The 14,372-nt window shown below is 45.9% G+C and overlaps 1 protein-coding gene across 2 annotated transcripts in view; it reads right to left on the bottom strand.

Annotated features, from left to right (window-relative positions):
• The window catches only part of LOC112069087 (exostosin-like 3), a 56,716-nt gene that overhangs the window by 7,967 nt on the left and 34,377 nt on the right, over positions 1–14,372 (bottom strand). For both annotated transcript variants that reach the window (XM_024136373.2, XM_024136374.2), the window contains exons 2-3: positions 7,588–10,186; positions 6,492–6,619 (exon numbers count right to left, since the gene is read on the bottom strand). In XM_024136373.2, the coding sequence (XP_023992141.1) occupies positions 6,492–6,619; positions 7,588–9,729 (2,270 nt within the window). In that variant the 5' untranslated portion in view covers positions 9,730–10,186. The remainder of the gene's footprint in view (positions 1–6,491; positions 6,620–7,587; positions 10,187–14,372) is intronic.

Below are 14,372 nucleotides of genomic sequence, written 5' to 3' on the forward strand. Positions count from 1 at the left end.
TTAAAACCCACAACCAGCCTGGTTTACAGTTACTAACCATACTCTGATACCAACCAGACTGTTATACAGGTACTAACCATACTCCTGATACCAACCAGACTGTTATACAGTTACTAACCATACTATGATACAACCAGACTTTATACAGTTACTAACCATACTCTGATACCAACCAGACTGTTATACAGTTACTAACCATACTCTGATACCAACCAACTGTTATACAGTTACTAACCATACTCTGATACCAACCAGACTGTTTATACAGTTACTAACCATACTTGATACCAACCAGACTGTTATACACGTTACTAACCATACTCTGATACCAACCAGACTGTTATACAGTTACTAACCATACTCTGATACCAACCAGACTGTTATACAGTTACTAACCATACTTGATACCAACCAGACTGTTATACAGTTACTAACCATACTCTGATACCAACCAGACTGTTATACAGTTACTAACCATACTCTGATACCAACCCAGACTGTTATACAGTTACTAACCATACTCTGATACCAACCAGACTGTTATACAGTTACTAACCATACTCTGATACCAACCAGACTGTTATACAGTTACTAACCATACTCTGATACCAACCAGACTGTTATACAGTTACTAACCATACTCTGATACCAACCAGACTGTTATACAGTTACTAACCATTACTCTGATACCAACCAGACTGTTATACAGTTACAATAACCATACTCTGATACCAACCAGACTGTTATACAGTTACTAACCATACTCTGATACCAACCAGACTGTTATACAGTACTAACCATACTCTGATACCAACCAGACTGTTATACAGTTACTAACCATACTATGATACCAACCAGACGTTATACAGGTACTAACCATACTCTGATACCAACCAGACTGTTATACAGTACTAACCATACTCTGATACCAACCAGACTGTTATACCAGTACTAACCATACTCTGATACCAACCAGACTGTTATACAGTTACTAACCATACTCTGATTACCAACCAGACTGTTATACACGTTACTAACCATACCTATACACAACCAGACTGTTATTACAGTTACTACCATACTCTGATACCAAACCAGGACGTTATAACAGTTACTAACCATACTCTGATACCCACAACCAGACTGGTAATACAGTGACTAACCATACTCTATACCAAACCCCAGACTGTTATACAGTTACTAACCATACTCTGATACCAAAGCCAGACTGTTTATACAGGTACTAACCATACTTCTGATTACCAACCAGACTGCTATACAGGTACTAAACCATACTCTGATACCAACCAGACTGTTATTACAGTGTACTAACCATCTATTGATACCAACCAGACTGTTATACAGGTACTAACCATACTCTGTATACCCAACCAGACTGTTATACAGTTACTAACCGATACTCTGATACCACCAAGACTCTGCGTTATACAGTTACTAACCATACTATTGATACCAAACCAGACTGTTATTACAGGTAAATAACCAATACTCTGATACCCACAACAGACTGTTATACAGTACTAACCATACTCTGATACCAACCAGACTGTTATACAGGTAACTAACCATACTCTGATACCCACAACCAGGACTGTTATACAAGGTACTAACCATACTCTGATACCCACCAGACTGTATACAGGACTAACCATACTCTGAGGGTACCAACCAGACTGTTATACAGGTTACTAACCATACTCTGATACCAACCAGGACTGTTATACAGAGTTACTAACCAATACTCTGATACCAACCAGACTGTTATACCAGTATTACTAACCATACTCGATTACCAACCAGACTTGTTATACAGTTACTAACACCATACTTGATACCAACCAGACTGTTATACAGTTACTAACCATACTCTTGATACCAACCAGACTGTTATACAGTTACTAACCATACTCTGATACCAACCAGACTGTTATACAGTTACTCAACCTACTCTGATTACCAACCAGACTGTTATTACAGTTACTAACCATACTCTGATACCAACCAGACTGTTATACAGTTTACTTAACCATATCTTGATACAACCAGACTGTTATACAGTTACTAACCATACTCTGATACCAACCAGGACTGTTATACAGTTACTAACCATACTCTGATACCAACCAGACTGTTATACAGTTACTAACCATACTTGATACCAACCAGACTGTTATACAGTTACTAACCATACTCTGATACCAACCAGACTGTTATACAGTACGTAACCATACTTATACCAACCAGACGTTTATACAGTTACTAACCATACTCTGATACACAACCAGACTGTTATACAGTTTACTAAACATACTCTGATACCAACCAGACTGTTATACAGTTACTAACCATACTTGATACCAACCGACTGTTATACAGTTACTAACCATACTCTGATACCAACCAGATGTTATACAGTTACTAACCATACTCTGATACCAACCAGGACTGTTATACAGTTACTAACCATACTCTGATACCAACCAGACTGTTATACAGTTACTAACCATACTCTTGATTACCAACCAGACTGTTATACAGTTACTAACCAATACTCTGATACCAACCAGATCTGTTATACAGTTACTAACCATACTCTGATACCAACCAGACTGTTATACAGTTACTAACCATACTCTGATACCAACCAGACTTATACAGTTACTAACCAACTCTGATACCAACCAGACTGTTTATACAGTTACTAACCATACTCTGATACCAACCAGACTGTTATTACAGTTACTAACCATACTCTGATTACCAACCAGACTGTTATACAGTTACTAACCATACTCTGATACCAACCAGACGTTATACAGTTACTAACCATACTCTGATACCAACCAGACTTTTATACAGTTACTAACCATACTCTGATACCAACCAGACTGTTATACAGTTACTAACCATACTCTGATACCAACCAGACTGTTTATACAGTTACTAACCATACCTATGATACCAACCAGACTGTTATACAGTTACTAACCATTACCTTGATTACCAACCAGACTGTTATACAGTTACTAACCATACTATGATACCAACCAGACTATGTATACAGTTACATGTAAACCATACTATGATACCAACCAGACTTATACAGTTTGATTCAATTATGTAGAGGAAAAGTCAGCATTATACAGGGCGAGAACTCCATCAAAATGTGACCACAAATATATACATATTGTACTGTACATGAAGGCCTATAATGAAAATGATTTAGCTGACAACAAGGTCTCTACAGCTCATCAGCAAGGACAGCAATCTACAAGGAGAAGAGCTGGTATAGAGGTATGTGTTGTGCATTCGTTTCTCTCTCCACACACTGCACCCACCCTCATCTCTGAGGGCTGTCCTCTCTGCATGCACACACACCTCTTCTGGAGTTTCCTACATTTCTACTTCTGGTGAACAGAGGAATTCTCCATAAGTCCCACACACATCAAGGTATATACTCCTACCAAACATCAGACCTTTTCCTTGGCGATCTAGCACATTCTCATTACATGCATGCTTTATAAATTCCCAGTAGGAACTGGATTGTTCTAGTGAGGAGAAACATTTCCAGGAAAGTTTCCAAGGAGAGTGGTTCCAAGCGTAGGGAGGAACATTCCAGGATAGTTCCGGGAGAGTCAAGGTGAGGAAAGAAACATCTCCAGGAATATAGGAGAATTCCAGGAGAGTTCTAGGTGAGGAGGAAACATTCCAGGAAAGTTCTAGGAGAGTTTTGGGTGATTGAGAAAAACATGTCCAGGATAATTCTCTTCTCTTGGGTGGAGGAGAAACATTCCAGGAGAGTTCCTGGGGAGTTCAGGATAATTCATGACAAATGACACCATTCATACAGTGCAGCATTTTGCCTGCCCGGACATGCTGCAGTGGCTAACCTTTAGATGACGCACAGAGTGCTGTTCACATAATCACAAGCCCCCACTTAGGCTTTAAACGGTACTTCAAGCTACAGCCTGGGATTTAAAGCTGTTCAACAGTCAATTAAATCCTTGATATTTACCCATTGATCCTTGAAGAATGTAACTTATAAATGCCTGAGGGACGTAGCATAACTATGTCTTTACCAAAACCCCAAATATAGGCTWAGGTTTTATTTCTCCATTGTTTAAAAACAGCAAGAATGTAAACAATGCATAGCTTCAAAATATGGTAAAGATATTGTAAAAATATGTTCAGTCATTGCATGTAGAGCGCTGTGTATGGATTTGGGAGGGGTTACATTTCCCTAGCACAGCCATTTTGTTATTTATTTATATCCAAGAACGTAGCTTTATATATGGTACTTACAGTGCATTCGGATTTTTTGTTTGTTTAATTACAGCCTTATTCTAAAATTGATTAAATACTTCCCCCCCATCTACACACAATTCCCCATAACGACAAAGCAAAAACAGGTATTTAGACATTTTTGCAAATGTATAAATAAAAAAACAGAAATACCTTATTTACATAAGAATTCACACCCTTTGCTATGAGACTCAAAATTGAGCTCAGGTGCATCCTGTTTCCATTGATCATCCTTGAGATGTTTCTACATCCTGATTGGAGTCCACCTGTGGTAAATTCAATTGATTGGACATGATTTGGAAAGCCACACACGTCTATATAAGGTCCCACAGTTGGCAGTGCATGTCAGAGCAAAAAACAAGCCATGAGGTCGAAGGAATTGTCTATAGAGCTCCGAGACAGGATTGTGTCGAGGCACAGATCTGGGGAAGGGTACCAAAATATGTCTGCAGCATTGAAAGTCCCCAAGAACACAGTGGCCTCCGTCATTCTGAAATGGAAGAAGTTTGGAACGACCAAGACTCTTCCTAGATCTGGCCGCCCGGCCAAACTGAGCAATCAGGGGAAAAGGACCTTCGTCAGGGAGGTGACCAAGAACCGGATGGTCACTCTGGCAGAGCTCCAGAGTTCCTCTGTGGAGATGGGAGAATCTTCCAGAAGGACAACCATCTCTGCAGCACTCCACCAATCAGGCCTTTACGTTAGAGTGGACACGCGGAAGCCACTCCTCAGTAAAAGGCACATGACAGCCCGCATGGAGTTTGACAAAAGGCACCTAAAGGACTCTCAGATCATGAGAAACAAGATTTTCTGGTCTGATCAAGGAAAAGTCTGGAGGAAACCTGGCATCATCCCTACGGTGAAGCACGGTGGTGGCAGCATCATGCTGTYGGGATGTTTTTCAGCGGCAGGGACTGGGAGACTTGTCAGGATCGAGGGAAAGTTGAATGCAGCAAAGTAGAGAGATCCTTGATTAAAAACTTGCTCCAGAGCACTAAGGACCTCAGACTGGGGCGAATGTTTACCGTCCAACAGGACAACGACCCTAAGCACACAGCCAAGACAACGCAGGAGTGGCTTCAGGACAATTCTCTGAATCTCAAGTCTCTTGAATGGCCCAGCCAYAGCCAGGACTTGAACCCGTTGAACCCGACCGAACATTTCTGAGACCTGAAAATAGCTGTGCAGCGACACTCCCCATCCAACCTGACAGAGCTTGAGAAGATCTACAGAAAAGAATGAGAGAAACTCCCCCAGTTCAGGTGTGCCAAGCTTGTAGCGCCATACCGAAGACTCGAGGCTGAAATCACTGTCAAAGGTGCTTCAACAAAGAACTGGGTAAATGGTCTGAATACTTTCCGAATGCACTGTATATATTCAAGTTGAGGCAAGTCTAGCTCGGGTGTACTTGAAAATTCAACATGGTCCATTTTTCTCTTGTTGATCTGTCAGGGTCAGTGAGATATGTGTTTGTTTTGTGTGGTATATTCTGTTCTACAAATGCTTTTCGATGTCATTGTGGGTTGGTATTTGGTATTTTATTAGGATCCGCACGAGCTGTTGCAGCAGCTWGTCTTCCTGGGGTCCACAAAGCATGAAATAATACAGAACATTAATAGACAAGAACAGCTAAAGGACTGAACTACATCAATGTAAAACMTCCCYCACAACCTACATATCAGTACATACACACAATATCTTTGATGGAAGGGAGTTCCACGCAATCATGGCTCTATATAATACTGAAGGTTTTTTTTTGTTCTGGATTTTGGGACTGTGAAAAGACCCCTGGTGGCATGTCCGGTGGGGTAAGTATGTGTGTGTCAGTGCTGTATGTAAYTTGATTATGCAAACATTTTGAYTTTAACAATGTTTCTTATAAAAACAAGAAGTGATGKAGTCAGTCTCTCCTCTACATTTAGCCAAGAGAGACTGACATGCATAGTATTGATATTAGCTCTCTGAATGTTAGATTTAAAAAAAATGATTTTGGAATAAGTGTCAATTCACACATTTGTCATTATCTGTAGACGGATAATCTGTCTGCTGGGTTCCATTTTTTAAAAATCTTTATAAATCTATTAAACACAAAACATATGGCACTTTCTTTTTCCAAATAAGTTTGGCTCCAATGACAGGTCCTGAAACAGACTCCCCCCCTCACTGACCTGAACCCAAACATGATCTCGTCGTGGCGGAGGTGGGCGTCGTCGTCGATGGACAAGATGGCTTCCGTCTCCACGACGTCCCAGGGCAGGAAGCGGTTGTTGAGGCTGTTCTTCTCCGTGCGCACCACCTGCAGGACAGGAGACATGTTAAAGGGATAGTGCAACATCTTGGCAATGCCTTTTTGTCTACTTCCCCAGAGTCAAATGAACTCATGGATACCATTTTTATGTCTCTGTGTGCAGTTTGAAGGAAGTTGAAGGTATTMTCTGGAGCCATCGCTAACTTGTGTTAGTACAAAGACTGGAAGTCCACAGGAATCTTCACTGAAAAACGATTTTTTAGTATTAATTAATTAGTTCACTTGTAATACAATCCCAATAATGTGTGCATGCCAGCAGTCACATTTTCAAAATAGAGGACTTCCAGTACAGAGCAAAAACAGTGTGTTGTGCATCCTTTGAGTCCTAATGTGGAATTTCATTAAAGTAGGCCTACAGCACAGGGTAGTAAACCATGGGCCAAACCACTCAGCCCCCCTTTCTCAACAACATTCTTAGACTAACCCCTCTTTAAAAACATGAAAGTATGTCTATTAGCATTAAATATTTAAGAGGATTTTAAAATGTGTCAACCAATTAGGCTATTAATTCAAGATCATTCAACTATCCTCCCATCATAAGCCCCCGCAGAGAGGGAATCTCGCCTACAGGCAGTGTAATTTGGGGTTCTTGAATATTCTGTTTAACTTCTCATCTACTATAAAAMACAGACTTTTTCTGTGGACTAAACATTTTCTATTTCCTTTTATATCAGCGGGTGTAATTTGACTGGCTGGCCTGCAGACTTGTAGGGAAAAGCTTCAAAGCGAAGCAGGGAGAGCAGATCAAATCAGCTTCAGGAGCTAGCCTGATGTACTAGAGCACACTCTCTCAGACACACAGCCTCAGAGACTGCTGCACCACATCACAGGTTGAGGTTACACTTTTTGCATTTCAGAGTATTCTCTCCCATTCAATAATATTGTTCATTCTGAGCAGTGAGAGCACTAAGCAGCAGGGGTATGTTTGGTATTCAGCGACGATGGAAGGTACTCACCACGATGGGCAGGCCGATGTCTGGCCACAGCAGGTCGTCTGAAGGAGGCTTGGGGGAGTTCCACACCACCACCACTTTGTTGAGGTAAGGCAGCCCGTTGAGCCTCTCCAGGGAGTTCATCAGAACCTCCTCCCTCTCGTAGGTCAGCATGACCACGGTGAACTGCTCCCGGGGCACGTTCCCACCCAGCGCTGCCTGAAACTCCTTCCCCGAGCCCCCCGTGCCACTGCCAATGGGGCGGAAGCCCGTGCCCGAACCCAGGAACTTGGCCTCCGAGGGCAGCACCGGGTCCAGAGGCGTGTGAGGGAAGAGGTGGAAAGGCCCCGGGGCGCGGTTCCAGGTCTGGTAGGTGTCAGATGCTGTGTAGGTGAAGTTGCGAAGGAAGCGTGGTGAGGCGTAGGGTGGCTCCGTCTCCACGGGACCCAGGTCCAGGTCGCCATTGTCGGCCAGGTTAGCGTCCGTGCCCGCCATCTTGCCCGCCTTGTGGGGGATCTCCTGGGCGGGCTCCTCGTGGATGGGCGCGGGGGGCACCTGGATGCGGGTCCGGACGCTAGCCAGAATTGTGCCCAGGACGTTCTCTGAGGTAGAGAAGTAGGTTTCCCACAGGAAGCGGCCCTGCCGCCGCATGGCCAGCAGGTCATTGTCTGATAGGCTGCGTAGCAGGAAGTGCAGCTCGGTGATGCGGGGCTTGGGCACCATAATGGCCGCCTCGCTCCAGTGGACCAGCTGATGGTAGGGCAGCCTGACATGGTCCCCCAGTACCACAGGGATGGCCCCCACCTCCAGGGCCTCAAACAGCCTCATGCCGTTGCCCGCTGAGGCTATCAGTTGACCGTCCCCGGGGGAGATGACCAAGGCAAAGGTGGAGGCCTTAAGGACCTCTAGCCGCTCCTCCCTCTCCCCACACAGGGCCCACTCTGTGGGCAGGCTCGGCTGCGGGCTCTTACAGGTGAACTCCACCAGCACCTGGTCCAGGTGGCTGTCCTGCACTGCCTTAAGCGTTCCGATGATGCGATCGTCGTAGTCGGCTGGCGGGTCTCCCTCCATCTCCTCCTCAAAGGACTGGGGCGGCCCCTCCTGCAGGCTGCTCCTCAGAGACTCCACCCTCTCGCCCTGGAAGGTAAACAGGTACTTCCTCTTGACAGGCACCTGGGGCGGCACCTCCAGGAAGTTGGGCTCAGAGAGGGCGTGGACCAGTGGGGACACCACCAGGTCGAAGCCCTCGCGGTACTGCTGCTCAAGAAAGGTGGACTGGGCCACTGCCGCCCGGCCCGTGCTCACATTGTACAGGAAGTTCTGCGTCATGGACTTCCTGGAAAGGTGGACCAGGAGATGGTTGTGTCCGTCAGACCTCCAGTACGGCAGAGCCTTCAGCTGCTTCTCCAGCGCTGAGGGGGCCGGGAGGGGGGAGGAAGGAGACTCCTGCAGCTCCCCCACCAGCACCACATACAGACAGGCGATGCTGGGGTTGTCCGTCACGTAGATGCTGCTCTTCACCGAGGTGGCGAAGGCCTGCCTGACCAGCGGGTCCAGGGACTCACCCCAGGGGTAGGAGGCCGTGTCGTAGACGTACACAGGGAAGCCCGAGGTCAACGGGCAGCGGGCGTAGTCGAAGCAGGAGCGCAGGCGGCAGACGTGGGCAGACTTGGGCGGGGGTAGTCCTGGGTCGTCCTTGTCAGGTAATAACCTCACAGGAAGCGAGAGCTTGGGCTGGTTCTGGGCCATCAGCTCCTTGTATGAGTGCTCCGTCTGGCTGATGACGTTCTTCAACTGCAGCAGGTCCTGCTTGGCACTGTCGATGCTACGCTTGCACGCTTCGATACGCAGGTTGAGCCGGACGATCTCCCCGTTCAGCTCCTGCCGCTTGGCCTCCAGCTGTAGCAGCTCCTCGCTGACCGACTCGCGGATGCGGCACAGGTCCTGCACGTGCTTGGCTTCGCACAGCTCACCGCCGGGCCGAGGGCCGAAGATGCGCTTGTCGGGGCCGCCCGCATCGTCGATGGTGGTGAGGTAGTAGTGGGCGATGAGCGGGAAGAAGACCAGGATGAAGAAGAGCATGAAGCTGAGCCAGGTGAGGCGCACGCGCCGCAGCACCCACGGCTGTCCACCAGCCCCCACCCCGCCACCGTTACGCTGCATCATGGGTTAGGGTCACTGGGCTCAGTGCTGCACCGGAGAGTCTACTAGTCTACAGGAATCAGCAGCCATGGTGCAACCTCGTCAACATAGTGAAAGTGTGGACGCTAAACCATCAGTTGTTCATTGACTTGTTTTGTCCTTATAAAATATGGATCTACTTGATCTTGGTTTTCCTTTTGGTATCAGATGTCGGGGGACCTCACCTTTATCCTGCAGGTGTGCCATAGTTCAGACAAGTCCATACCATCGTTCCTTTTGTATGATGTAGTTGTATTCCTGACCTATGTAAGCACAGTGTCGGGGGAGGGGAGCCCCTTCTGGGAAAAGCCTTGGACGAGAACATGGCTGGTCACAGTGCAGCAGAGTGGCATCCTCGGTCGGCCGCTCCTGCCCAGGTTGTGCCCATTATCTGGGTCTGAGTGGGTCTGCCGAAGAGCGAAGGGCCTCCAAATGTCAAAACCTAAAACAGATACAGAAAAACGATGTCAAAATTAGAATATATAAGATCCCTAAAGGCCCGCACATAATGTAGGATTTTGCAGTCTCAGCTACTGGCGCTGGCACATACGCAGATCAAATACACCTCTGCAGTTGACGTAGCCTACATTGGTTGACGTAGCCTACATTGGTTGACGTAGCCTACATTGGTTGACGTAGCCTACATTGGTTGACATAGCCTCGCAAGCCAATCGCAGAATGTGACGACAGAACGGAAGCAAAATGTACCATCTGGCCAGGTTGATAACAAGATTGTAATTTGGTAACATCGCACAGTGTGACGTAATAATCGTAAAAAACAATCTGATGTACAGCGTGGGAAGGCCTTTAGCTGGCATTCTTAGTATATCAGATGAATAAACTCACGGAAAGTCTAGCCTTCACATCATAGTCCAAATAGGGGTCAAACCAGAATAATACACTCACTGATGATGTCACTAGGATAAATAACGATGTCACTAGGAAATAACATTGTCAAGAATTCAAATGTGTGCTTTTGTGTGAGTGACAGATGTTTAAAGTTAATTTTAAAAGTCCTATATACTGCATTACAACACACAGCCTAGTTTTTCATTTCTCTCGACAGGCCTGAGATCAGTAAATGATCTGAAAAGCAGCACTGGGCGTACTGTATCAAAACTGCTGAAACAAGGTAAAATTCTACCAACAGGATCTCCTTCCTCGAGTCTACATCCTTATTAGGAGCGAGGGCTTTCTCCTCCTCACCAGCTTTCACGTCACAGACTACATCACTTACCAGACAGGTCTTCCTCCTGAACAGCTCAAAAACAAAAGAGGCTGAGAATCACAATACCGACTAGGCTTCTCTGTGTTGGGGTAAACAGCAACAACAAAGGTTTAGGGTTGCTATAAGCAGATAAATCCTAGTGCAGATAAAAGAGACTGATTCAGCGTAAAGGGCAGTGGTGGACGGGAGGACACCTAAAATAAAATGTTGGGTATTACTCCTCAGACAACAGCCCTAATGCATCAGTGAAGAATGAAAATAGCCTACTCTCTGGCAGACCCCCCCAAAAAAAAGGCATGGAACACAAACTAATCAATGCTGGTTCCAGTCTCTGACAAGGCAACAAGGTCACGGTGTAGTATCTTCACTGCTACACCTGCAGATGTTGGTGCCTAGGTCTTATCAAATAGGCCTGAACACTAAACCCACAACATCCTGATCTGGTTAACATCACAGAATGGAAATCAGATTGGAGAGTTCCCACTGACATATATCTTCATAAAAGACGAAGTGTGATGGASTACGTGTTTACCATGGCAACAGAAAAGGTTCATTTGTTGATGAGCCTGAAAAACTCCTAGCCCTGACGAAGACTGCACCAGTCATTGGACTAGTCTGCAGAAGTGTCACGTTCACTAACATGTCCTGGCAGGGCACTCAAACAGATCCCGATGCCAAATAAAAGCTATCTTTCCCTGGGTTCGGTGCCAAGAAAAACAGGAATTCCCCCCTGCTGACTCCATCTGACAKACACACAGTATGTACAGATAACTGAAAGCCTTATGGTGATTTGGAGACTCAAGCATCCAGCAGGATGAGTGTGCATTTCTCTCCCCTAATGGAGCACCTTGCAATATGGCCTCGTGCACCTGCTCTCCTGCTGGAAGGTTGGGAGATGGAGACAAAGCGTACTGTGCACTTTGTGTAACATAGCCCATTACACACACCGGTAACACTCACTGCATCAGACCACACAGGTCTGCTCCTATTTTCCACACTGTAGCAGCTATCAGGGGCTAGCCTGGTTGCCATCAGGGGCTAGCCTGGCTGCCATCAGGGGCTAGCCTGGCTGCCATCAGGGGCTAGCCTGGCTGCCATCAGGGGCTAGCCTGGCTGCCATCGGGGGTTAGCCTGGCTGCCATCAGGGGCTAGCCTGGCTGCCATCAGGGGCTAGCCTGGCTGCCATCAGGGGTTAGTCTGGCTGCCATCAGGGGCTAGCCTGGCTGCCATCAGGGGCTAGCCTGGCTGCCATCAGGGGTTAGTCTGGCTGCCATCAGGGGTTAGTCTGGCTGCCATCAGGGGTTAATCTGGCTGCCATCGGGTTAGTCTGGCTGCCATCAGGGGTTAGTCTGGCTGCCATCAGGGGCTAGTCTTGTCAACACAGTACGTGTCATTACAGCAGCAGTAGTCATCAGCACAGCACAGCTGACTGACAAGCTCCAGGGAGCCTGTGTCACATGATTTAATCTCTGCCTTGGGACTCTTGACCCCCCCAGATGTCTGGCGGTGGGCCTGAGGTGCCACGGGGACACTTAAGGGGTCTACAGACAAACAGGCTCGAGGGAGCGTAGTGTTGCAAGGTCTTGTTTCATCATAAAAGAGGCATTCGACAGTTTTCAACCTTGAAGTTGAGACCTGACATATCATTCCTCGCGAAGACTGAGGGGCAGTACGGAGTGAGTTTTACAACGGAAGTCCCGCCCCTGTGTCTACATCACATCTTTTCCCGTATCCCTTCGGGTATAAACACAGACAAGATGGGTGTTCTGCTACTTCGTTTCTACGAAGCTTCCTTTCTTGTGCTTTTTATTTAGAGATTGTCTATGTCCAGTTTGGAGGAGCGTCTGTGCGAGCTGCTGAGATAATACAAGAACCTTTACTACCCTTCAATGCGGTTGTATTCAGACAAGCAAGCAAAAGACAATAGCTGGAGGGAGATACCACAAAATTTGAACACGAATATATATAAAGAAACATGGAGTAAGACTGGTATGTTGGCAATCTATAAAGGGTGAAGGAGACGAGAACTGGAGCTGCCCCTGGTGTGAGTCCCACCAATTGTCTGACAACTGGATTGGCTTTGTGGTGACGTGAAACATCAGACAGACACCAATATGCCAGATACGGTACGTCCTCGTCATGCAGCCGACTCCTTTGGTACACTGTGTGTGCTTGTGATCTTATGTTTAGCAGACCTAGTTAGAGCATGTGAAATCAGCTGTTTTGAATGGGAGAAATTGTGAGTGCCTGTGTTATAATAATGATGAGCAGGGCTATTTCAAACATCTGAAAACAGTGTTTTGTGTCTGCCTTAATTAGATTGAGTTATTCATGAAATCAGTTCTTTAGGGTAAACATGTTTAACTCAAAAGGAACCCARGGAGATGGTGTAAGATTGCTTTCATTGTATTCCCCCTTTGCTTGTACAGTCCAGAGATGGAGCCCTGAGGGGCCCATCTACAAGTGGTTCATCGCATAGAACACACCAGACTAGCCTGACATGTAGCTAGCATTTGTAAACAGGCATATAACACGGGATCCGGAAGTTCAAACATTGTCGCTAGCTAGAATCAAACAGCGCCTTGGCCCCTCTGCTTGGTAAGCTACTCTGGCTCCCCCTAGTGGATATACACTACACAAGGCTCCTCTTGCTTGGTAAGCTACTCTGGCTCTCCTGCTCTCCTCCCCAGTGGATATTAGGGATCCACCGGTACAGTGTCCCAGGGTTTGGTATGCATCCATGATTTGGGGCCACAGTAACGGTATGGTTTCGGTATCTTTAAATTTAAGAAAAAAATAAAAACACATTGTCCTTTAAACAATGAACTCTTTATTTTGCCTAAAGACAAATCAAACCTTACATTCAAAAAATGGCAGCATGACTGACTAAGCTTGGTTTCTGTCTCTACTGTATGAAATCAAGGGGAGAAAAACATTCAAATTAAAAGTGCTTCTTAGCTTTGACAACCTGTAGGTGCTTTGCCTTCTCTACTTTAAATAAACAGGGTACATACTTGTATAGGCAATATTAAATGTAAAAAGAACAAAGTGCAACATCAAGTTGGTACCCCATATGAGATATATATTCCTTCATGTTGAGGTTCTTCTGTAAAAAGATAAGCATGTCAACAGATAAGCATGTCAACATTCTCTGAAGCAAGACGAGAACGGCTTGCACTGACWATGTCACCTGCGGTGYAGAAAACTCTCTCACTTGCAACAGAGATTCCGGGACACGGAGGCTTTGCAACATGGGGGAACTTTGACTGGTTTGTTTTCCACCACACAAAAGGATCAGCATCCACATGAAGGCATTCTGCTGCCTTGTATGAGGGGACCTCCTCCTCAATAATTGTAGAAAAGGGCTTGGTCTGCTCCTCTGAAAAGCTCCCCAAATAAC

Source organism: Salvelinus sp. IW2-2015, unplaced genomic scaffold (genome assembly GCF_002910315.2).
Source record: "Salvelinus sp. IW2-2015 unplaced genomic scaffold, ASM291031v2 Un_scaffold904, whole genome shotgun sequence".
NCBI lineage: Eukaryota > Metazoa > Chordata > Actinopteri > Salmoniformes > Salmonidae > Salvelinus > Salvelinus sp. IW2-2015.